The 22,173-nt window shown below is 45.6% G+C and overlaps 1 protein-coding gene across 17 annotated transcripts in view; it reads right to left on the bottom strand.

Annotated features, from left to right (window-relative positions):
* Olr35 (olfactory receptor 35) overlaps positions 1-22,173 on the bottom strand; it is a 48,804-nt gene that overhangs the window by 1,470 nt on the left and 25,161 nt on the right. For 4 of the 17 annotated variants that reach the window (XM_063285103.1, XM_063285069.1, XM_063285078.1 and 1 more), the window contains 2 exons: positions 3,472-20,555; positions 245-2,478 (listed from right to left, as the gene is read on the bottom strand). In XM_063285103.1, the coding sequence (XP_063141173.1) occupies positions 245-308 (64 nt within the window). In that variant the 5' untranslated portion in view covers positions 309-2,478; positions 3,472-20,555. Of the gene's footprint in view, positions 1-244; positions 20,556-22,173 lie in introns of those variants that run through there. The other 13 variants (XM_063285076.1, XM_039106070.2, XM_063285114.1 and 10 more) reach the window with 13 other exon arrangements.

Here is a 22,173-nt window from a genome sequence, read left to right as displayed (position 1 = left end):
CGCTGAGTACTAATCCACAGTCTACCAAACTGAAGTTAGCCGACAGCGCTAGTGAAGAAGGCAGGCCTAGACCTCAGGCTCCCCTGGGAAGGTCAGAGGTAAATGGTTGATCATTGATTCACTGTCACAAATGTTCTTTGGAAAGATGCCCTCCAGATGGTACCTCAGACTCCACACTATGTGATTCAGTTTGTTGGATCTCTGACATCAAGTTCTTCAACCTGTGCCCTACTTGTGCACTCACCTAGAGTTCCAGCACACGGCTTTGCAGGGACAAGGTTCTCGATAGCGTATTGCAGTTCACACATTCATCAGGCCTCCTTCTTTGTGCTCCTTGACCTGGGACTCTTAGACTTCATGCAAGCTGGGCATACTGAGCCTTTGCTCCTTAGTAAGGTACTGTAGACCATGGTAGACCAGCACCCCACTGTCACAACTAGGAAATCCTGGATAAGTGACATAAATCATCATTTCATTGAATACGGTCTCATGTAGGCTAGCCTGGCTTTGCATTCATCATGTAGCTGAGGCTGATCTTGAACTCCTGATCTTCCTGTCTCAGTTTACTAAGTGTTGAGATTACTACCAGCATGCACCACCACATTCTAAAAATCAAATAAAGAAGCACAGATGCTGAAAGGGTGGAAGGAACTGGACTTCCCCAGGCCGGGGGACCTTCCAGAGTGGAAGTGCAATCACTGGCTCTTTTTGTTTCTCCCTCAGAGTCACCTATTTGATTTGGTGACCATCATGGTGCTGGCTTGAACTAGGCAGGGAACTTTGATATGAGAGAAAGCAGTAAGCTTTTGTCAATCCAAAGAGGCTTACAACGTGGATTAGACAGTTAAACCACTCTGATTGTATAACTAGTGTTTCCATAAGTCATCTGGATTCTGGGTCTCTGCTAAGAAGCCTGGACGGGGGGGTGGGGGGGTGGCTAAGCTTCACTAAGATCTCCCAGGAACCATTGGTACTTAAAAGGCCACAGGAGAGGGCTTGCCTCACATGTACACTGCTCTTCTCTTAACATTTCCCAAAGATTTGAAGTTGTGTTTATATGGGAGAGCAGGATTTGTAGGTGGGTGGGAGGGACAGCTAAGAACCCTACCCATACCCTCCAAGATGGAGCAAATCTCCCACAGTCTGTCAGCACTGAGGTGATAAAGAACTATAACCCAGGGAAGGTTAGACTCTTACTGCGACCGAAGCGACCAGAAACCTAATTCCAAGACCAATTGGCCTGAAGTGCTCAGTACCTGACTCTACCTGCCTGAGAGAAAAATGGGAAGTGTGTCTGGTGAGACTGGTTATCCACAGTGTCCAATACATCTATTGTTATTAGTGTTCAGCCCACAATGAACGTTATTAGATATGCAAAGTTGGGAGAATATGACCAAAGGGGGAAATATACTGTAAATGATATACAAATGATCTAAGGTTGGGGAGGGGTAGCCTCATGGTAGAGCATTCACATTGTACAAGGCCCTGGATTCAATTCCCAATACTACAAAACAGAAGTAACATGTAAAAATAAATCAGTTAACTTTAAAAGTCTAGATCCCTAAGTGAGTAAATAAGGACATTAGTATGAAGGTTCACATTCTATAGCGGAAAATGCTGTGAAATGACTAGAGAATTCCAGCAGAAAATTGGAATCTATTTTTAAAAATACCCCAGAACTAAAGTGTCCAATATTTGAAATTAAGAACTTGAATATAGATCAGGCCTGATTCCAATGGACACCAATAGTCAGCCACAGAGTTAGGACAGAGCCTGGAGCCCTCCCCACCAACCCTGTGTTTTGTCTTGCTTTCCTTAGGGTGTCCGGAAGCCCAGGTGTCGTGAGAGAAGGGATGGGGTAAGGCTTTGCCTCACTTTTTCTATTTCTGTGGCTGACAGTGCCACCTCGTTGGCACCTCAGAGGACGTTTGTCAATCTCTTAAATGTGAAGTGAAGATGTGCCTGCATCTCCATTAACAGTGAAGGCTGGTGACATGTTTATCTGACCCTCCACCAACAGAGCAGAAAAACAAACAGCAGAGAATTAACTCACGATGACCCAACCTGCCGGTGCCCACCACCTCATTACCTAACTACGAAGACATACAAACTTCATTTCCCTGAATGTCTAGAAAGGTCAAAGAAGTCATTGTGCATTGAATGCCATGGGCTTGGATCGAACTGGGACTCGAAGGACAGAAGTTCAAAGCCATCAAATCCAATTGCATCCTCTTCCCCTCCTCTGCTTCATCTGTTAAACAGTGAGACAGGATGGTGTCGAGGCTCAAGGCCAGAAATAGAGAAGCCAGCAAACTCCTTGCAGAGATGGGTCTTGAACCCCAAATGTCCCAGCTCCTTGTTTTGGCTACCCGTAAGCTCCTCCTCTTGCCCGTACTTCTGTGATCCTCTCTCAGACGTTCCCTCCTCCGAGAAGATTTCTCCAGCTCTGCTTGGGTCATGAAGTCCCCATACTTCCTTCTGTAACCAACACATTACTAATGTGACTCTGGCTGCCCCAGCCAGGAGCACTTTCTGGGTAGTAATAGAGTCAGAGTGTTTCTATTGACTAACCCCCCTCCCTGCTCCCCAGTTCTCCCAGGAACTGTCACTTGCAGTCAGGAGACACCATGTGGCTTCTCCTTCAGCTTGCCTCACTCTGATGGTGACCATGGAACAGCAACATCATTAGTGATGAAGTCAATTAACTTGGTTTATCCCTTTCACCGTACAGAAGGGGACACAGAACGAGGCTCCAAAATGGGCTGTGATCGTCCCAAGGTCACAGGGGAAATGGACTCTCAGTATCAGAAATAAACTATCAGCAGCAGGTCTCAGTGGTCAGCCCCCCTGGGGCCAGGCATAAGTCTGTCATGAGCCTGGCTGCCCGACAGGCCTGGACCACTGTGGAGCCTAACATGGCTTTTGTGCTCACCCCCAAAGCACTGGATGTATTTGCTCCCCTAAGCTGCTGCTCCTGTGGAGTGTGCTGGAGCGATCACAAGGGCTGGGAGCTTTAGCCTAAGAGCAGCAAGACAACGCTTCTGAAAGAAGTCGGTATTTGATACTGTATTTTAGAAAGCCATGGCCCTGAGTTACAGCATTAGATTCCCTTCAACTTTTATTCTGTAACCCGGAGGTGAGCAATGTTATTCTGAATTACAATTTCGAAGGCATGTTGAATGCTTCCAGCTACTAAGGGTGTGAAGGGGCCTGGTAGGGTTTTTTCCTGTTGGAATGCCCTACCAGTCCAAGAGTGAGCCAGAGGGAGGAAAAGAGGAAGCGGTCACCCAAATGTCCAGGCTGAGGCTGCACTTTGCAGACAGCATCCCTACCACACAGTCCTGCCAGGGAGCAGTTACACTTCCTTAGCAAATGAAGGAACCGAGGGCCAGAAGAGATGAGGCCGTCATTCAAGTCCATGGCAGGAGAGACTGCTTCTGCAGCCAGTCAGCCACAAAGAACTGAACCCACCTGGCAAGCAAGAGTCCTGCCTGCTGGACCAGCCTTCTGCCTTGATTGCTGTGTTTGGGCCTCTGAGCTCATCTGCACATCTGTAAAATAGGACTTTATAAAAAAGACCATCTCCTCTAATCCAATACATATTTTCGAGGTCCTCTGTGCATCTGGCTGAAAAGGAGGTTTAGGGGTGGCTGTCTCATGGCCCACACCCCTAAAAATAGATATCAAGAACTGTCCCAGTTAGTGTGTGTGTGTGTGTGTGTGTGTGTGTCTGTCTGTCTGTCTGTCTGTCTGTCTGTCTGTGGCCAGAGGCCCTCAGTCACTCTCCTCATGTTTCTGAGGAAGGGTCTCTCACTGAATCTGGAGCTCACTGTTCAGCTGCCCTGGCTGCCCAGGGAGTTCTGGGGACCCAGCTGTCACCTCCTGCCCTTCCTCTAGCACAGGGGTTGTAGCTGAGTGCCTGGCTGCTACCATTCCCTGTTTTTATGTGGCTGCCGGGCATCTGAATTCAAGTCCTCATACTTATGCTGCAAGCACTTTACTGACAGAACATTTCCCAAGCCAGGTTCCATTTTTAAGCCCCAATGGCAAGCTTAATTCTGGGGCATTGCACTTCTCTGTAACCTGAAACTCCACACAAGCTCTCACAAGGCTGATTGCGCTATTCCCACAGAAAAGGTAGGCGTGTGTGAGGCTTGGAATGTAAGTATATTAGCTTCCAGCATAGACCTGGTTTCTATCTTGTCTCCATACCTAAGCCTCCCCCTCTCTGACCTGAAGTTTCCCTACCTTGACTCTGAATGTTGAAGGGTGTCTCTGTTAAGTAACTCCAGGTCTCTAGTGTCATAGGCTTTGCCTCTTGGCAAGTCCTTCTCCCAGACCTTCAGTCTCCTACAATCTCTGATTGGCCTACCACGATGTCTGATGCAGGGTCAGTCATGCAGACCAGGTACACAGCTTATGTGACTCCAGGAACCAGGACATCTCCCCTAAGGTGGGTGACCTCAGACTGCACTATGGCCCTACAAGTTCCCAGTGCCCTGGACCTTATCTTTCACCCTAGCCTTTGCCTGCTTCTGGGTCCTCCATCCACAGCCATCTTACCTGTCAGATCCGGTCTATCCAGTGATCTATAGAGGCATCCCACCTGGAGTTGGTAGAAAGAGCCAAAGAGGAATTGAACCATGGCTCATTAAAGCATCATCGCCTCCCTGGAGTCAGGCCCTCTGGGACTCATCCTTCAAGCTGGCTCTTGGGACCACAGAGCTGGCAGTCAGACAACAACTTTGTGGAGTAAAGCAGGAATCCTGGCTCTGAGGTCTGCTGATAATGAAAATGGATATCATTAACAAGCCTCGTGGGTTCCAGACTCCATCGCCTGAAACAGTTACATTCTTAATTTCCCATCTCAATTCCATAACCACCAGGGAAGACATCAAGACTGTCTGGCCCAAAGGAGGGAGTTGGCGATGGTTGTCTCATGGCCTAAGCCCCTAAAGACAGATAGCAGAACTACAGAAGAGGAATCATGCATGCAGGCTGTCATGGCAGTCTCATGGTCCAAGCCCCTAAAGATGGACGGCAGAACTACAGAAGACTCTGCAAAAGTACAGAGCGCTGAGGTCAGGGTTTGGACCAAGGCTCTCTGGGCCAGCAACTCTGTCTTCTATAGCTGAGACCTGAGCTCACTGAGTCTATAAATCAACGATTTCATGACTTTTACACTGGATTCCTTAGAACTAGAGTCATGTAGAGTTGTGAGACACCGTGTGGTGATGGGAATAGAAGCTAAGGCCACACAGAAGCACATCCAGTGCTCTTAACTGATGAGCCATCCTTTCAAATTGCCCTCATTGTAGACTAATCAGTGTGGAGCTTTGTCACGTGAAAACTCCCTCTTTCCCAGTCCCTTTTTTCCACACTTTTCTAGGCATTTTTGTGCCCCTTGTCTTTCTTTTAGCATAAATCAGATCAATTTGAACATATCATATAACATGCTTTGGCTTGTAGTAAGGCTTGGAAGCTTTTTTATACATATTTTAAGTTTTTATTAGATAATTTTTAGTTATCATACAAAATAACTAGTTGCATCGCGTAACCTCACACATGTGTGTCATTATTCTCTGCTCATAGCCACCCATTACCCTCTGCTGTGTCCCCTTTCACTGGCCGCTCTCCTTCCTCCAAATGTCCCTTCTCTGCTTTCATGGCACATGTAGATATGATTCTGCACGAAAGGGAGAATGCATACATGTGAGCCATGTCTTCCCTTTGTTCTCAGCGACTCTCCCACTTACTGCTCCTCCTCTACCCAGCCAACCAGTCCCCTTTTGACTTTCATGGCATTTACATATAATTTTTATATATGATAAAATATACTTATTTGAGTCTGGCTTGTTTTACTTAACCTGACAAACTCCATCTTCACCCATTTTCCTTTTGGTGGTGATGCTTGGTTTTGAGTGTTTTTTGAAACAGGGTCTCTCTACATTATCCTGGCTGTCCTGGAACTCACTCTGTGGATCAGGCTAGCCTCAAACTCAAGAGATCCACCTGCCTCTGCCTCCCAAGTGCTGGGATTTAAGGCATGCGCCGCCATGGAAGCTTCATCCATTTTCCTTAAACTGTGTGATTTCATTTGTTATTTATTGTCACATAAAACTTCAGTGTGTGTGTACCACATTTTCTCGTCGGCTTATGGACATCTAGGACAATCCCATATTTTAGCTTTTGCACATAGTGCTTCTATAAGCACGCACACACCGTTGTCTCCATGGTGTGGGATTCAGATTGCTTTGGGTACACAGCAAAAGTAGACTGTATGGTGGTTCTATTTTTAGTTTATATTTTCAGGAACCTCCTTACTAATTACTATATTAGCTGCACTAATTTCCATTCCTACCTTCAATGTACAAGGGTTCCTTTCCCAGAGTTCTTACCAGCACTTTTTTGTTTGATTTCTTCTCATTTTTAGTGTGTGGTGTGTGTGCACGCGTGTGTGCGCGCGCACGTGTGTGTGCGTGCGTGTGTGTGTTCGTGTGTGTGTATGCGTGTGCGTGCGTGCGTGTGTGTGTGTGTGTGTGTGTGTGTGTGTGTGTGCGTGCCATCGCGTGTATTGGTTCTCTCCTCCCCCATGTTTCGGGGGTCGAGCCTGGGTGGTGGACTTATATGGCAATCACTTTTGCAGGATGAAACATCTTGTTGGCTTCTGGATGATGTTCTGACAGGTGAGATGGATGGGCTCCCCAGGCTGTTTGCTCTGCATCTCCTTGATAGCTAGGGATGTGAACCCATTTTCATCTGTATTTCTGCTTCTGAGAACTGTCTGACCAATAAATTCATTTATTTTTATTGGATTATTGGAGATATTTGATTCTTTAATCATTTACAGATGCTAGCTATTGACTACAGCTGTATGCACAGCTGGCGGAAATCTCTCCCATTCTGAAACCTCTTTGCTCCACCAACACTTCCCTTTTCTGTCGTCACATGCAGTCTCACTTGACAATTCTTGCTGTTACTTCTCGATATTAGAATCTTTTTCAGAAAGATAAGCAAATTATTCCTGGACCTTGAAGTTTTTTCTCTAGTGGCTTCAGGATCTCTGAATTCCACTGAATTCTTCCATTCTTTTTAAATTGAGTTTTGTATAAAATGAGAGGTAGGAATCTAGTCCCATTCTTTGAGATATGAACACCACATTTTTCCTCCACCATTTGTTGAATAGGAAGTGTTTTTCTCATGTGTTTTTCTGGCCCTCTTATAGAAAACCAGATGGCTTCTATTCATTTGGTCTGTTGGCTATATCCTTTCCCTTTCTCTGTGTGTCTTTGCTAGTGAGGTGTGTTTCTTCTGGACAATGAACAAGTCTTTTCTTTTAAATTCAATCTCCTAGTTTGCGTTTTCCCACCACAGTGTTAAGATTCTTTGCATTAAGCATTATTACTGAAACCTCTGTAAGAAAGATTTGCCTGGCTCCTGTAACTCTGTTGATCGTCTCATTTCCTTGCATGATTAGAATGTTGTTTCTTCCTCTTCATGTTAAATCTGTGCCCTGCTGATTTAGACTCTTCTCCCCTGCCATACTTTTTAAAAAACTTATAATTTATTTTTAAAGACATTCATTTTAATCTTATACACATGGGGAGTTTTGCCTGCATGTATGTATATACCTCATGCATGCCTGGTCCCTGTATAGACCAGAAAAGGACATTGGATCTCTATATGCTCAGGCACAGGCAAACATACCTGTGCACTTGCATGTACCATTCACACTGAATAAGCAGGAACTGCAAACATTGCCTTATTCCATACATAGCAGCTCATGCTTCCATGAACAGAGATTCTTGGATTTGAGATAAATTCATGCACACAGCTATTTGTTTTAGTGTCACGAAGGTAAATACTGAGCCCTATTTCAGGAGAGTTTTAGTTACCCACAAGTTAAAAATAATTCCACAGATTTACCAGACTGATGATTCTCTCACTCTGTTTCTTGTTTCTCAGACACTACCACAAAGATCCTTAGTAAGCAGTAGAAAGCCACCAAGAACTGGAGGCTCTTTGGTATGATTTACTGAAACTAGAAAAATAGCACAGACTAGAAGACCCACAGGAAGGCAGCAATTGTAAGTAGAAAACAAATAAACAAAAACAAAGGTTTATACTGTCCTTTAAATGCTCCTTATTTTATTCTGTCTTTCATAAAATAGTAAAAACATTAGAATGATATTTTTTAAAAAAAGCCAACATCTTAACACTGACTGTTTTTAGATTTTGAAGGAGCTTAAAGAAGGCAGAATAGCCGAGAGACTGACTCCAACAGACTACAGTGTTTACTTCAAACATCAAGGGGCAGACACAGTGGAAAAGGGTGTCTGCCAAGGGAAAGGGCTACACTTGGGATTTATATGTGAGGTTTGGGAGACAGGAAGTTAATTAAGCAGCTTCAGGGAGCTATGTGCCAGTCCAGTTAGTCTCCTGAAGTTGTTCGTCCAGACAATCCCCTACAGATATACCCACATGCCAAACTGAGCTACAAGATTTCTCTCTTCTTGGGAGAGTCTAGATTGTAGCAACTTGTCTTTAAGACTAATGGCCACAAATAATGATAAATCCAGTCTTATTTCAGACACTGAACAATGGTACACATTTCTTATTTATTTTTATAGACTCAATAGTAATGCCTCTGTTTCACTTTTTATTGTAACACTCTTTCTTTTTTTTTTTTTTCTTGGTTAGTCTAACTAAACGTTGATGTATCCAAAGAGCCCTCCTAAGCTTTGTTTTCATTCTCTGTTTCATGTATTCCTGCTCTAATTTTTATGATGTGTTGATTATTGTATATTTGAGTTTAGTTTGCTCTGCCTTTCTAATTTCTTTTTTTAATTGAATATTTTTAATTATTTACATAGCAAATGTTATCCCCTCTCCTGGTCTCCCCTCTGCAAACCCTCTATCCCATCCCCCCTTGCCCTGCTTCTATGAGGGTACTCACCCACCCACCCACTTCCTCCTCACCACCCTAGCATTCCTCTACACTGAGGCATCAAGCCTTCATAAGGACCAACGGCCTCTCCTCCCATTGATACTAGATAAGACCCCTTCAGCTCCTTCAGTCCTTCCCCTAACTCCTCCATTGGGGTGCCTGTGATCAGTTTGATGGTTGGCTTTGAACATCCACATCTGGATTGGTCTGGATTGGTCAGGATCTGTATTGGCAGAGCCTCTCAGGAGGTTCCTGTCAGCAAGCACTTCTTGCCATCAGCAATAGTGTCTGGGTTTGGCATCTGCATGTAGGATGGACCCAGGTAGGGCAGTCTCTGGATGGCCTTTCCTTCAGTCTCTGCTCCACTCCTTGTCCCTGTATTTCCTTTAGACAGGAGAGAGTCTGGGCTAAAATTTTGGAGATTTTTGAGATGGGTGGGTGGCCCTATCCCTTAACTGGGAGCCATGCCTAACCTCTGGATATGGTGTTGGCAGGTTCTCCCTCCCCTTTATGGGAAATTTCAATTAATGTCATCCCTGTGGGGTCCTGGGAGGCTCTTGCCTTCCTGCCATCTGGTACTTTCTGGTTGCTACCCCCAATTTCCCATCCCTCATTGCCACACACCTCTGTTCAGTTTCCTGACCCTCTGTACATCTCCCCCATCTCTTCCCCCTCCTCTATTCCTCCCAAGTCCCTCTCACCCTCTATTTGATTATTTTGTCCCCTTCTAAGTAGGACTGAAGCATCCACTCTTTGGTCCTCCTTCCTGTGAGCTTCATGTGATCTGTGAATTGTATCATGGGTATTCCAAGCTCTTTGCTTAATATCTACTTATCCATGAGTATATACCATGTGTGTTCTTTGTGACTGAGTTTCTTCTAGTTAAAAGTCAAGCCATTTGAGTTTTTTCCTCATTTGAGTGTAAGCATGTCTTTCTCTGTATCCCATGAGTTTTGGCAGACTGTTCTCATTTTCATTCTTATTAAAATAGTCTCTAATTTCTTTGTGATTTTCTCTTTGATCCATCAATTGTTTAGGACTGCCTTGTCCAGTGCCCACATTTGTGAGTGCAGCATCTAATGACTGAGGTTTTATTACTTTGATGATACCATTCAACCCTGATGGTACACACATGTGTGGTCACAGCTACTTATGAGCTGAGCCAGGAGCACCATGAGTTCTGGACAACCAGAAAGTCGTCATCTCAAAAACCAAACAAAAACATACCAGCAACAAAACAAACAAAAAAAACAAGCTCCCCCAACCCCCGCAGAAAAAACCAAAACACCCCAAACCCTCAGAAACAGCGAACAAGTCGTTTAAAGCATATGTTTCTCAAAACCAAAGAAAGTGTTTGAAGTAATAGAGGTTTCAAAGGAGAAGCAAGATTTTCCTAGATACAAATCTGGGAGCATTTTATGGAGAAACAAAGGAGAGAGTAAAAATTAAAGTGAACCATACTATTTGAAGTAAAAAGAGAAAACGCGATATGAGAAAATCTGATATTTTCATCTGCTATGGAGAATACATACTAAAGAAACAGAATCACTACTGACATCATCCTTGTAATCGAGCAAAGCCTTGCAGCTTCAAAATGACTGATGAGCGTTTTAGCCAGATTCCCATTACTGAAAAACACCCGAGCAAATCAGTTTACAAGAGGAAAAGTCTCTTCCTGACTAACAGTTTCAGAGGCTTTGCTAGGAAGGTGTGGAAAGGAGAGGTGGGAACTGGCTGGAGCTGTGCTTTTGCAGGCACCATGTGAAGGGCGTACCTGTCAGCCCGCAGTCACTCTCTGCTTCCTGGCTTCCTTAGGCTGAGCAGCTTTGCTCCAATTTGTCTGTTCCCCTGCCACCATGATGGTCCACCACACAATAGTCTCATTACAATGGAGCCAGCTGGTCATAAACGTCTGAAATTGTGAATTGAAATAGATCTTCCTGCCTTTAAACTATTCCCCTCAGGCATTTATCACAGAGATGGGATGTCTGACATAGAATAAATAATGCAGTCACATATCACAGTGATGTAAGATAGCCATGGTTGGACTACTGGGACCGCAGCCTTTAAGCCAGTTTAATTATAAACACACAGAGAGAGACACAGACACACACTCACATACAGTGTGCACGTATGTAATATTCATTCTGTCAGTTCTGTTTCTTTAGAACCCTGACTAAAACACAGTATATGGCTGTAGTTTAGATCTGGAGTACAGGGCCCTGAAACCTGTATGTTTTAGGCTTGTTCCTCTGCCTAGAACCATCAAAGATTGTGGGAAACCTTAAGAATTAGAGCCTTAATGAGAGGATTTAGAGATCTGTCCTTGGTCTCTTCCTCTGCCTTCTCCTTTACCCTCCCTCCTTCTCTTTTTTTTTTTTTTTTTTTTTTTGAAACTCAAAAGTCAGGAGTTTATATAGGGAAAGCTAGGGGGTTTGGCGTGGTTACACACGATTGGCTAATTTCTGGCGTGGCTATAAGTGATTGACTCATTTAAACATAGCAGTGAGATTACAGCACAGCAGGAGAGTAAGTATTGACTGGAGCGTACAGGATTTTAGGAGCTAGGGGCGTATCAGGGTTTGAAGGACATCTGGTTAAGGTGTGACTCTGAGTAAGCTGGGGGAGGTGCCCTTCTGCCAGATGGTTTGAGTCAGTCCTGATAACTCGGGATGGTTCCTGCATTCCTTTTCTTTATCTTTATGGTCTGTTAGTCCTAGCGGCAGGGCGGGGCTGCCTGGACTTGCTTTTCACAGTGTTTAGTCCTGAGTCTGAATTTTCTTTTAACTTCATATTTTTAAACCTTAAATCTGTATAATTTTCCTTTCATTCCCCTCTTCTTCTACTAAGTAATTCTAATCTTAGAATTTTGATATCAAGTCTCGTATTTGGTCTCACCAGTTGTCCTAACTGACTGGTACTGTTGTCTCAGAAGCATCAACCGCACAGCACCCACTCGATTTTTAACAAAAGCAATTAACCTGTTTGTCCCGCAGGGTCCAAAAACTAAAACCAAGAAAATTACTAGTAATGGCCCAGCTATATAGCAGAAAGTAGGGTAGTCATCCAGGAAGACCGAGTGAACCAAGACTCAAACCAACCTTGTTGAGCGTCTCTATCTTTTTGTAGGAGTCAAACCTATTAACTAGTTTCTTTAACACACATGGACCTATAATCAGAAGCAGAAGCAAAACTAAGAAGGGAAGATATCAGAGTAGTCATCCAAGGAGATCTACTAAACCAGCTCTCGAACCATCCCTGATGTGCTTCTCTGTCTCTCTGTCTTTTGTCTAACCTTTCTCTAAGTTTATTCATGGAGTCTTTAATTACTCCTGAATGGTCTACATAGAAGCAACATTCTTCTTTCAGTGTAGCACACAGACTCCTTTAAGGAATATCAGGTCTAATCTTCTATTCTGAAGGACTACTTCTGAGAGGGAGGTTAGGTATTCTTGGAGGTCAGCTAAAAAGTCTTTCACTCTTTTTATATCTGAGTCAATGGCAGTTCTGAATTCTCTATAAGCCTTGCATTGCAGGGCAAGGGCAGATGTCCTTGTGCTGCCCTTGTAGCACCTAGATAGCCTTAAGTAATTCTCAACTCTTTTTTTTTTTACTAAGTCTTTAGCATCAGGATTCCAATCTGGACACTATCTAAGCCTACACACCAAGGTCATGACTAGCTTTTAGAACTTCTAAACTTATACAGATTGTGATCCCTGAGGCACAGTCCCAAGAAGTGTTAGGAGTACTAACATATGCAATGTTACATCATTTGTAATGGAAATCAAGCCTATCCCACACCTATCTTGATAGAACCCAGGACAAACATGACTGAATTTCCCTCTAGGTCCTAGCTCTCAGCCCCAACAGCTAGTACACAGCTGGTGAGGGCTGAGAATTGATGGCTGTCAGGGTGGTCAGCAGCACCAGGTACAATCCTTTCCAGCGAGGCTCGAGTGTCTGGGCTCAGTGTATCTGCAATCTCCGACCTGGAACTGATGGGATGTCTCAGGGGTCTACGGGGCATAGGCTGCTGTCAGCTGTGAGCAGATTTCTTTCTGTATCACCTGTAGGTCTTTTAGCCTGGCACACAAATCATTATTACTATAGCACTATGACATGTTGGTTCAGTAACATCATCTAATACAGTCAGGGGAGCTGAGGCCCCATATAAGATCTCAAAGGGGGTAAGGCTGAATCTGGAAGGGGTATTTCTTGCTCTGAAGAGAGCAAGAGGGAAGGAGTGTCACCCAGTCTGCGCCAGTCTCCATGGTTAATTTAATTTGGTCAGGGTCTCTCTTAGAGTTTTATTTACTCTACCTGTCCTGAACTTTGAGGTCTGTAAATACAATGTAATTTCCAATCGACCTCTAAATACTTGGCCACACCCTGGCTTACCTTGACAACGAAAGTAGGGCCATTTTTTTGACCAGATTACCTTGGGCATTCCAGACCTGGGGAAGATTTCTTCCAGTATCTTCTTGATGATTGCAGAGGCCATCTCTCGTTTGGTGAGGAAAGCTTCTATCTATTCCTGAAAAAGTATCTACAAGCACTAGGAGATACTTGTGATTATATTTTTCTGGTTTTATCTCAGTGAAGTTCACTTCGACTTTTCACTAAACTCTCTAGGTCTCTTTGCTCTGTTTGCTTGCTAAGCATTCACTTATTGACATACCTTATACTTTTTACTGTCTCTCTGGCTAAAATCTTAAAGTCTATTACATACACCTTAACTATTTGGACAAACTTTTTATCTAAGTGAGTCCATATCTGTATTTGGCAAAGTGAGTCCCCCCCCCCCCCCGGGGAGTATAGCTTTCCCCTCAAGTGTGCCATTGTCTTTTTTTTTATTTCATTTAAGCAATTTGGGCCTTTTCTTCTGTTGTACATTCTAAGTGAGGCCATCCCTTAGTCCAATCCCAGTTCCCAGTGGCTGTCTCTTGCAGGCCTGTAACCAGGATAGGCTCCTGCATAGCCATTTCCCAAGCCACTTTATCTGCTTTGTTATTGTCCAATGCCACTGAATCTCTTCCCTCCTGATATCCTGAGCAATGAATAGTACTCACAGTTGTTGGCTTCACCAGGGCATCCAAGAGATGGCAAAGGCATCTGCAGCACTGATGTGCTGGGGGGTTGAGGTTCAGCCATCCCAGATGACATTGTGTTGTCCACCATGACAGCACCCACTTATCTCTGACCTTCATGAAGAGAACTGTTCCCGTCTGTAGACAAGGTAGCCTCGGCTTTCAGCAGCGGTCAATCAGCCAGTTGCAGAGGTCTTTCCTCCACCCATGGGCTTCTGCCAGTGCTTGACACTCATGCTGTGGCTCCAGGTCCGGATTGGGCAGCAAGGTGACCAAATTGTCCCCAACCGGTGGAGAATCTAGTCCATGGCAGTGGTCCCATCTTTTGGGACACTCTATTATCACAGTTTAAGTCCTTCAGGGGTATTGAAGTCAACAGTCAGGAGTGAGGGCCTTCCACCCATGTCTGGAACATTCTTTCTGGCCTCTAGTAGGATCCCGCCTTTCCTCAGTGGTAAAGAAGACCTCTAACAGTTACTAACAAGCATCTCAAACGGGATGGTGAGAAAACAAGAGAATCTCGTGAAGAGGGCAAACAGCATTTAGTCACACAGCTAAACCAGGAGGCCTTCTTGGACCAAAAAGGCCATTGTACAAATAAGCACAAGCTTAGATTTTCCCTCAAGGAGTATCTCTCTTCAGTGTCAGCTCCATGGCTTTGCCTCTCAAGAGAACCAGCTTCCAAATGACACTAGGCTTTTAGTAACAACTCCAAGTGGCATTCGGGGTTCCGGGGGGTCACGCTCCGATCCCGGACAAGCCCCCAAATGAAAGAGCGTACCCCAAAACGGGGAACTGCGTCTCTCGCTCCGATCGCGGGGTGGGGTGCCCCCAGGAATCATGAGTAGCCATTCTTGATGTAAAAGCACGAGGTAGCTTTATTAACGAGATCCCGGGTCTTAGCGGGATCCCGGGTCGACACGTATCTCACATAGGAGACAGAGGAATCGACCACCCTCCCTCCTTCTTTCTGAGATGGGGTTTCACATAGTCCAGGGTATCCTAGAACTGAGGATGACCTTGAATTCCTGACCCCCCCATTCTTTACCTTCCAAATTCTATGATTACAAGAGTGTATTGTCACACTAGGCTCCTGTCTTAGACACTATTCTATTGCTATAAAAAGACACCATGGTCAAGGCAACTCTTTTAGGGAAAACATTTAATTGAAACTGATATTCAGAAGCTTAGTCCATTATCAGCATAGCAAAAAACATGGCAGCACACAAGCAGACATGGTGCTGGGGACAGAGTTGAGAGTTCTACATCTGGATCCACAGGCAACAGGAAGAGCAAAGACTCTGGGCTTGACATGGGCTTTTTGAAACCTTGAAGCCCACCCCCAGTGACACACTTCCTCCAACAAAGCCACACCTCCTAATCCTTTCAAATGATGTCACTCCCTGGTGACCAAGTATTCAAATCTGTGGGTGCCACTCTCATTCAAACCACCACAGCTACTCTTTTCTTTTCAGCTCCTGGCCTTATTTAAAGTGAACAATTTTCTCTTCCCGTGACCTTAAGTGTTGTTGCAGACCCAGAGCAATTGAGTGAACCCATTATGGAATCAATTTCCAAGTACTGTTAAGTAAAACTAAGGCCTTCCTCTTAGTAAGTTACTTACCTCCAGTTTTTGTTATAGTAACATAAAGCTAACAAGCACACATCATTCTGAGTCTTATTTCTTTTATGAAACACTGTAAGACTGGTCCATGCTTGAAGTATGTAATTACTTCATTTAAAATCATTATAATTGTGTGTATGTTCATGAGAGTGCAGGTGTCCATGGAGGCCAGAGATGTCATATCCCCTGGAGCCAAAGTTACATTATAGTTGGTTATGCTGCTCATCATGGGCAACAAGAACCAAACCAGGATCCTCTAGAAGATCAGCAAATGCTCATGACTTCAGAGCCTGCCCAATGTTTTAACTGGTGTGTTTTGTGAACATCTGATAAGTTGAAAAAGTTCTATTATACTGGATCAAAGAGTACCTGACTTCAACATGACAGAATCATGTTCTCTCACGTGATTGGACCAATTACGTCTTTCAGAAGCATCGCCCTGAGGATCAAGTCTTTAATACATGGGCTTTTCAGGGACACTCAACAGCTCAACTATTTAAAAAAAATGCCCACTACTGGAAGGTGGTAGGTGCAGGTGGAGAAGATTTTCAAACACCCTGGACTGGAACTGATGCAGTCACCAAGGCTGGGATTCAGACATTCGAGAGCAACACCAGGAGGAGGAGAAAGAACCGTCATGGTGATACAAGGCTCATGAGGTTCTGGAAAGTTCCTAAGCAGGAGACTCAGGGCAGAGCTAAATGGTCACAGAAGCAGTGGTAGGTGTAGGTGACGTTAACCATATACTTGGGAATCTGAGAATTCCAGAGTGGGCAAGGGGAGGATGAGGTTCTGGGCATGGCTTCCACTGCAGTGTTGGTTTGTGGGGTCATATGCATAGCAGAGAATCACAAAGCAGTCATGGGCCATGGCCACCAGGAGAAAGGCAGAAGGAACTGTAGGTATGCCAGAAGAGGAAGTGGAGCCCAAGCATGGCCCCACTGTCTTTAGAGAGCAATTTTAGCACAGAATGGTCTAGCTCTGAGAAGTTGATGATAAAGAATTGTGTGGGTGTCTTCGGGTTTCCATTGCTTTAACAAAACATCATGAGTAAGTAAGTTGGGTAGGAAGGGGTTTATTCAGCTTACACTTTGTATTGCTGTTCATCAACAAAGAAAGTAGGGACAGGAAAGCAAACAGGAGAGGAATCTGGAGGCAGGAGCTGATGCAGAGGCCATGGAGGGGTGCTGCTTACCGGTTTGCTCCCTGTGGCTTGCTTAGCCTGCTTTCTTATAGAACCCAGGACCACCAGCCCAGGGATGGTGCCACCCACAATAGGCTGGGTCCTCTCCTATCAATCACTAATTTTAAAAATGCCTTACAGTTGGATCCTATGGAGGCACCTTCTCATTTGAGGTTCCCTCTTCTCAGGTAGCTCTAGTTTGCCTGTCAAGTTGACATAAGAGCAGCCATCACAGTGGGCTTGTGAACTGGGCTCTATGAACAAGATCAAGTATTACTCACCAGGAATTATAGGTAGGTATGGAACGAGTAGATGGAGTATGTGGCACTGGCCTGAAAACTCAATGCTTGGGAGGCTGAGGCTGTAGGACAGCAGGTAGATTAGGAGTCCTCTGGTCTGTCACGGTTCTGCTGTTGCATGAGCTCTTTCATAGCTGATCAAAAAGGACTCAGGTAGTTTGTTAGGGCTTGCAGTCTCAAGGTGCCAGCCCATCACTGCTGAGATCTTTGTGCTTAAATAGGGTGACATGGTGGTGGGAGCAAAGTCTTGAGCTCCTTACCCCCTGGAGGACTGGAAGCGCAGGAGATAGGACAGCGGGCCATGTGCAATCTCTAAGGCACCCTCCTCATCACCTGCTTTCTCCAACAAGACCCCTCCTCCTAAAACAGCACCACTAGCCCATGACCAAGCATTGAGGAAGTGACCCTTTGCTCAACCCATAATAGCCTTCCATAGTGTGTCAGAGCTGGGTGTCAGCAGGTAGAATTAGGAAATCAGGACAAATATGGAAATCAGAACAACGGGGGATGCTTGAAGGCTTTGAGTAGAGTACACATTGGTTTGTTTTGTTTTTTTTTCACCCAGCATTCACTGTTATCCCAACATTTTCTTTGTGTGTGATGGGGTGGTGTGTGTGTGTGTGTGTGTGTGTGTGTGTGTGTGTGTGTGTGTGTTTGTGCAAAGAGACCATAGGTTAATGGTGGGAAGCTTCTGCAATTGCTCTCCACCTTAGTTTTTGAGGCCTAGTCTGTCACTAAACCTAGAGAACCTAGAGCTCACCACTTAGGCTACACTGGCTGGCCAGCAACCTCCAAAGGTCTCCTTCTCTCCACCTCCCCAGTGCAGGGGTTAGAGGCACATGCACTGCATGGCTTTGTACAGGGTTGCTGGGGATCTAAACTCAGCTCTCACACTTGCATGGAAGCAGTTCTCCAAATGAGAATGAAATGAAATGTTATCACACAATGAAGACTGTAATGTTTATGGAAAACCTAACAGCAATGATTGAAAATACTGGTCCTATTTAGTGGAAAAGAACAACATTTGCAAATATCTGGGCCTATTAGCAGCAGCCTCAGGGGCCTGAAATTCAGTTCCATGGAGGGAAAAAGTATTTCAATCAGCTTATCTCATAATGCAAAAGGTAGGCTTGAAACTTAGCCACTTTCTTTGAATAATATGTATGTAATAGTGTGGTCCTCTTAGACAGAATGACCAGAGATTTAGGCGTTAGACTGACAACTTCAGAACAGCTTTCTAACCCTACATCCTTTGGTTCTAAAGAAAGAAAAGTAGCAGTCAAAAACCAAACCAAGAGTTCAAGGTCAGAGGGTAGATGGCATCTGTCTGAGAGAAAATAGAAGCTCCTGGTCAATTGCTCAGACGCCCATAAAGAACTCAAGTCATTTCTTTAAGGACATAGCTAGGCTTTCTGCTAGTTCCTGCTGCCATGGAGGAAGGGACATTCTGGGCATAGCTATGTGGACAGATCCATCCTTTATACATAGTTCCTGGCCCATCCAGTCTACGTACTTCCTGAAGAGGAATCTTCAAGCTGGGGTTTTCTGAAGGCAACAGTCACTGGGTAAGAGTGAATGAAGTAAGTGTGCATGCGTGCGTGTGCGTGCATATGTGTGTGTGTGTGTGTGTTGATGTTCTCTCTCTCTCTCTCTCTCTCTCTCTCTCTCTCTCTCTCTCTCTCTCTGTCTCCCTCCCTCTCTAGTTTTTCAAGATAGGGTTTTTCTGTGTGGCCCTGGTACTTACTCTGTAGACCGGGCTGACTTTGAACTCACAGAGATCCGCCTGCCTCCCCAAGTGCTGGGATTAAAGGTGTGAGCCACCACTGCCTGGCAGTCTCTGAGGTCTTCTTAACCATATCTATGAGCCCAGAGGAGTGGCAGTGGCCTCAGTAAGGACTCAGTTCAGGAGATATAAGTGACACGTTCCCCTCTGCTCCACACTGGATTCCAATTCTCTTCTGACCTAACTTTCCTCTCCCTCCATCTGGGTGGGAAGATGCTAGCCTGGCCTTTACCTTGGACTTGTCCCCTTGGCCGCTGTCCAGGGTAGGTGATGCTGGCATGTGGAGCACGGCTCCTTCCTCTTCGGTGATGTTAGAGCTGCCTCGTGGCTTCTCCAGCATGGCCGCCAGCTTCCTCTCTTCTGATGAAGCCTTTACAGCGTAAGAGTGGAAATGACCCTGCAGGGAGTTGTGTCTGTGCCCTCTCCCATGACTGTAGAAATCAGACTGCGACAGGGCGGCAGAGATGTGTCACCTCTGGGTGAGAGTTGGGTCAATGTCAGATCTTGGCTAGAAACCAGACTTCCCAGCAACATCACTGGCTCCTTCTCCAGCGAACCAGTCTGCCTGAACAACACAGATGTTGTCTCTGGTGTCTACCCAGAGAGAAATGAGGCCGAAGGTTTTATTTTTTTCTCAGTCTCTCGGGCTGGAACCCGAGACAGGTATAAATTTCAGTTTTGCTCTGAGAGAATTTAAAACAGGTTCAGATGGCCTGGGTGATAAAGAGAGATGCTCTAAATAGTTAGGGGAAAAAATGTTCTCAAATGTGACTTAAAGAAGAGAGAGACTAGTCACGTCTTCCTGAAGAAAAGTCCCGGCAGCAGCTGCTTCACATCTGGAAGGTGAAAGCTTGGCAGCCGCGGCCCAGGTCACCATGAACCTGTGGCAATAGTTTTGATTGGTGAGTGCATTGATAAAAATATCTGACAGGAGTTTAGCTGAGCTCTCCCACAATGAACCAGTCAGCGGAGTTGTTGCATCTTCTTAAATTTCCTCTTTTGCTGTTCTCATCCCAGGAAACACAAATTGGTATTTTCTCCAAACGTGGCAACAATTCTGGAAAGCAGCTCCCACCGACGGAACCATGTGCCAAGTTTTCTGGGAGATCCTGGAACACCAGTGCCAGGGTTTTTGGTTTGGTTTTCATAAGCAAACAGTTTTGTATAATATACAGCTGGCATTTTTCCCTCTACCCAGCGCCCTCCTTTCTCTCAAATAAAAACGGTTCAGAGAAGGGAGTGACTTGGTTGAGGTCACGCAGGCAGTTGATGGCAGATAAATCTGAAGGCTTCTGCCTGCCCTGTCTCCCTGCGGCCCACTGTGGAAGAGGTGCTGAAGCCCATATATCTGGGGATAGCTATGCATCCATTGCTCTTGCCGTCCTTGGAGGTTCTGGAACAGTCTCCTATAAAGTCAGCCTGTCAGTGGCGCTCAAGCCTCTAACTTCTCACAGCAGCAAATGGGCAGTGCCGTCTTAATGACTTTAGAGCTGCAGGGCAGTTTTGCTATAGAATTGGTGGTCACTAAACTCTGTAGAGAGCCTCTGGTCTGTTCCCTTGTTGCCAAATGGATAAGGAGGCCCCAAAGAGGCTAAGACACTTGATGGACAACTTCAGAACAGAGCCAGGCACCTGAAATAAATCAGAACAGGAGAGAGTAGCCATCTCGCTCCTCTGAGAGTCCAGATCCCTCACTTTCTGCCTCCCTAGACATGTTCTTGCTGGCTCTTCCTTGAACTATATATTCACCCAGCCCTGGACACGTTATTTTGTTTGTGTGTATGTCTCTTGCCTGCATGTGTGTATGTGTACCATGTGAATGCCTGGGCTCAGGGAAACTGGGAGAAGCCATCAGATTCCCCGGAACTGGAGTCCTGGGTGGTAGCACACCATTTTTTAGACGCTGTGTAACTGAGCCTGAGTCCTCTGCAAGAGCAACAAGCCCTGAGACACCTCTTCAGCCCTAGAGAATTTTAATTCTAGCTTTCCCGTCTGGGACCTCTGTAGCTTGTCCTAGGGCAGCCCCCACCCAGGGTGCTGTAGCTGATTCTCTCCCGTCCAGTGCTGCCTCACTACAAATGGACCGCTTGAGGCAGAGCCGGACACCACCAGTCTCCTAAGCGCTAACCCCAGTGGCTCCTGGGATTTGGGTCAAGAGGGTTCTCTTTTCCTGAGGCTCTGGTTTGTTTGGGGGGCCATTCTCGAGTGGCTTGTTAGCTGCTACTCCTGGGCTCTGTGTGAAGAACAACAAGATTAAGCGTCCTCACTGGGGCACAACATAGTGTCCTCTGGGGCTCCCCCACCCACGGAGCAATGCTGGTGTCATTACCTAAGGACACCGTAGGTCTGAAGTCCCACGTTCGTAATTCTCTGGGTAGTGTCCGTGTCACACAGTGATGCCATGAGCAACAGTGAGAGAATTCATTCTGAGGGTGTAAAGTACCTGCGCCCTTGGTCCATGAGGACCCTTGGGTGTTCTGAAGCTACACACGTGTGACAGACTAGAGGGTCACTCGGTCCCCAGGCTACGCTTTCTTCCACTCACTTGCCTGTTCTCTCTTGCCCACTCCTGCTCTTTCTCGCCTACGGCATGAGTAAGTTCAGCCTCTGCCAGGGAGCCCTCCGTGACCTCATCTTCCTCCAGCTGCCAGTGTGCTTCTCTTCCCTGGAGTAACCAGGCCCAGCTGTGGATGCTGCCATTTTAAATCACAGAGAACTCTGGTTCCCAATCATGCTGTCCTGAGAGAAGCTGGCTTGATCATGAACTGGCAGTAGAGTGGAGTGGTCGGTGTCAAACCTGGCCACTGTGACCTGTGCTCTGGGGACAGTGCACGGTTGCCTCCTGGAAGACATAGTTCCAAAGCAGAAAGTATAAGCAGATGTGGGGAGCTTGGCCAGAAAGAGATCAGCAAAGCCAGAGGGCAGAAGCTTAGAGGTGAGTTAGAGAGATGAGGAAGCGTTTGGGATGCAATGTATGTGTATTTTATTACCACGTGTGGCCTCATGTGGACCGGGCTGGCCTCCAAATGACTACACAGCTGAAGATGACCTTAAACTGCTGACTTAATCTGCCATCACCTACCCAAGTGCTGGGGTTATAGACGTGTGTTTCCTCCCTCCCTTTCTTCCTTCTTTCTTTCCCTCTATATTCTCTCTCTCTCTCTCTCTCTCTCTCTCTCTCTCTCTCTCTCTCTCTCTCTTTCTCCCCTCTCTCTCTCATGACAGAGTGGCCCTGTATAGCTCAGGCTTG

Source organism: Rattus norvegicus, chromosome 1 (assembly GCF_036323735.1).
Source record: "Rattus norvegicus strain BN/NHsdMcwi chromosome 1, GRCr8, whole genome shotgun sequence".
NCBI lineage: Eukaryota > Metazoa > Chordata > Mammalia > Rodentia > Muridae > Rattus > Rattus norvegicus.
Note: the sequence above shows the minus strand (reverse complement) of the source record. Positions and strands in the feature narration are given on the sequence as shown.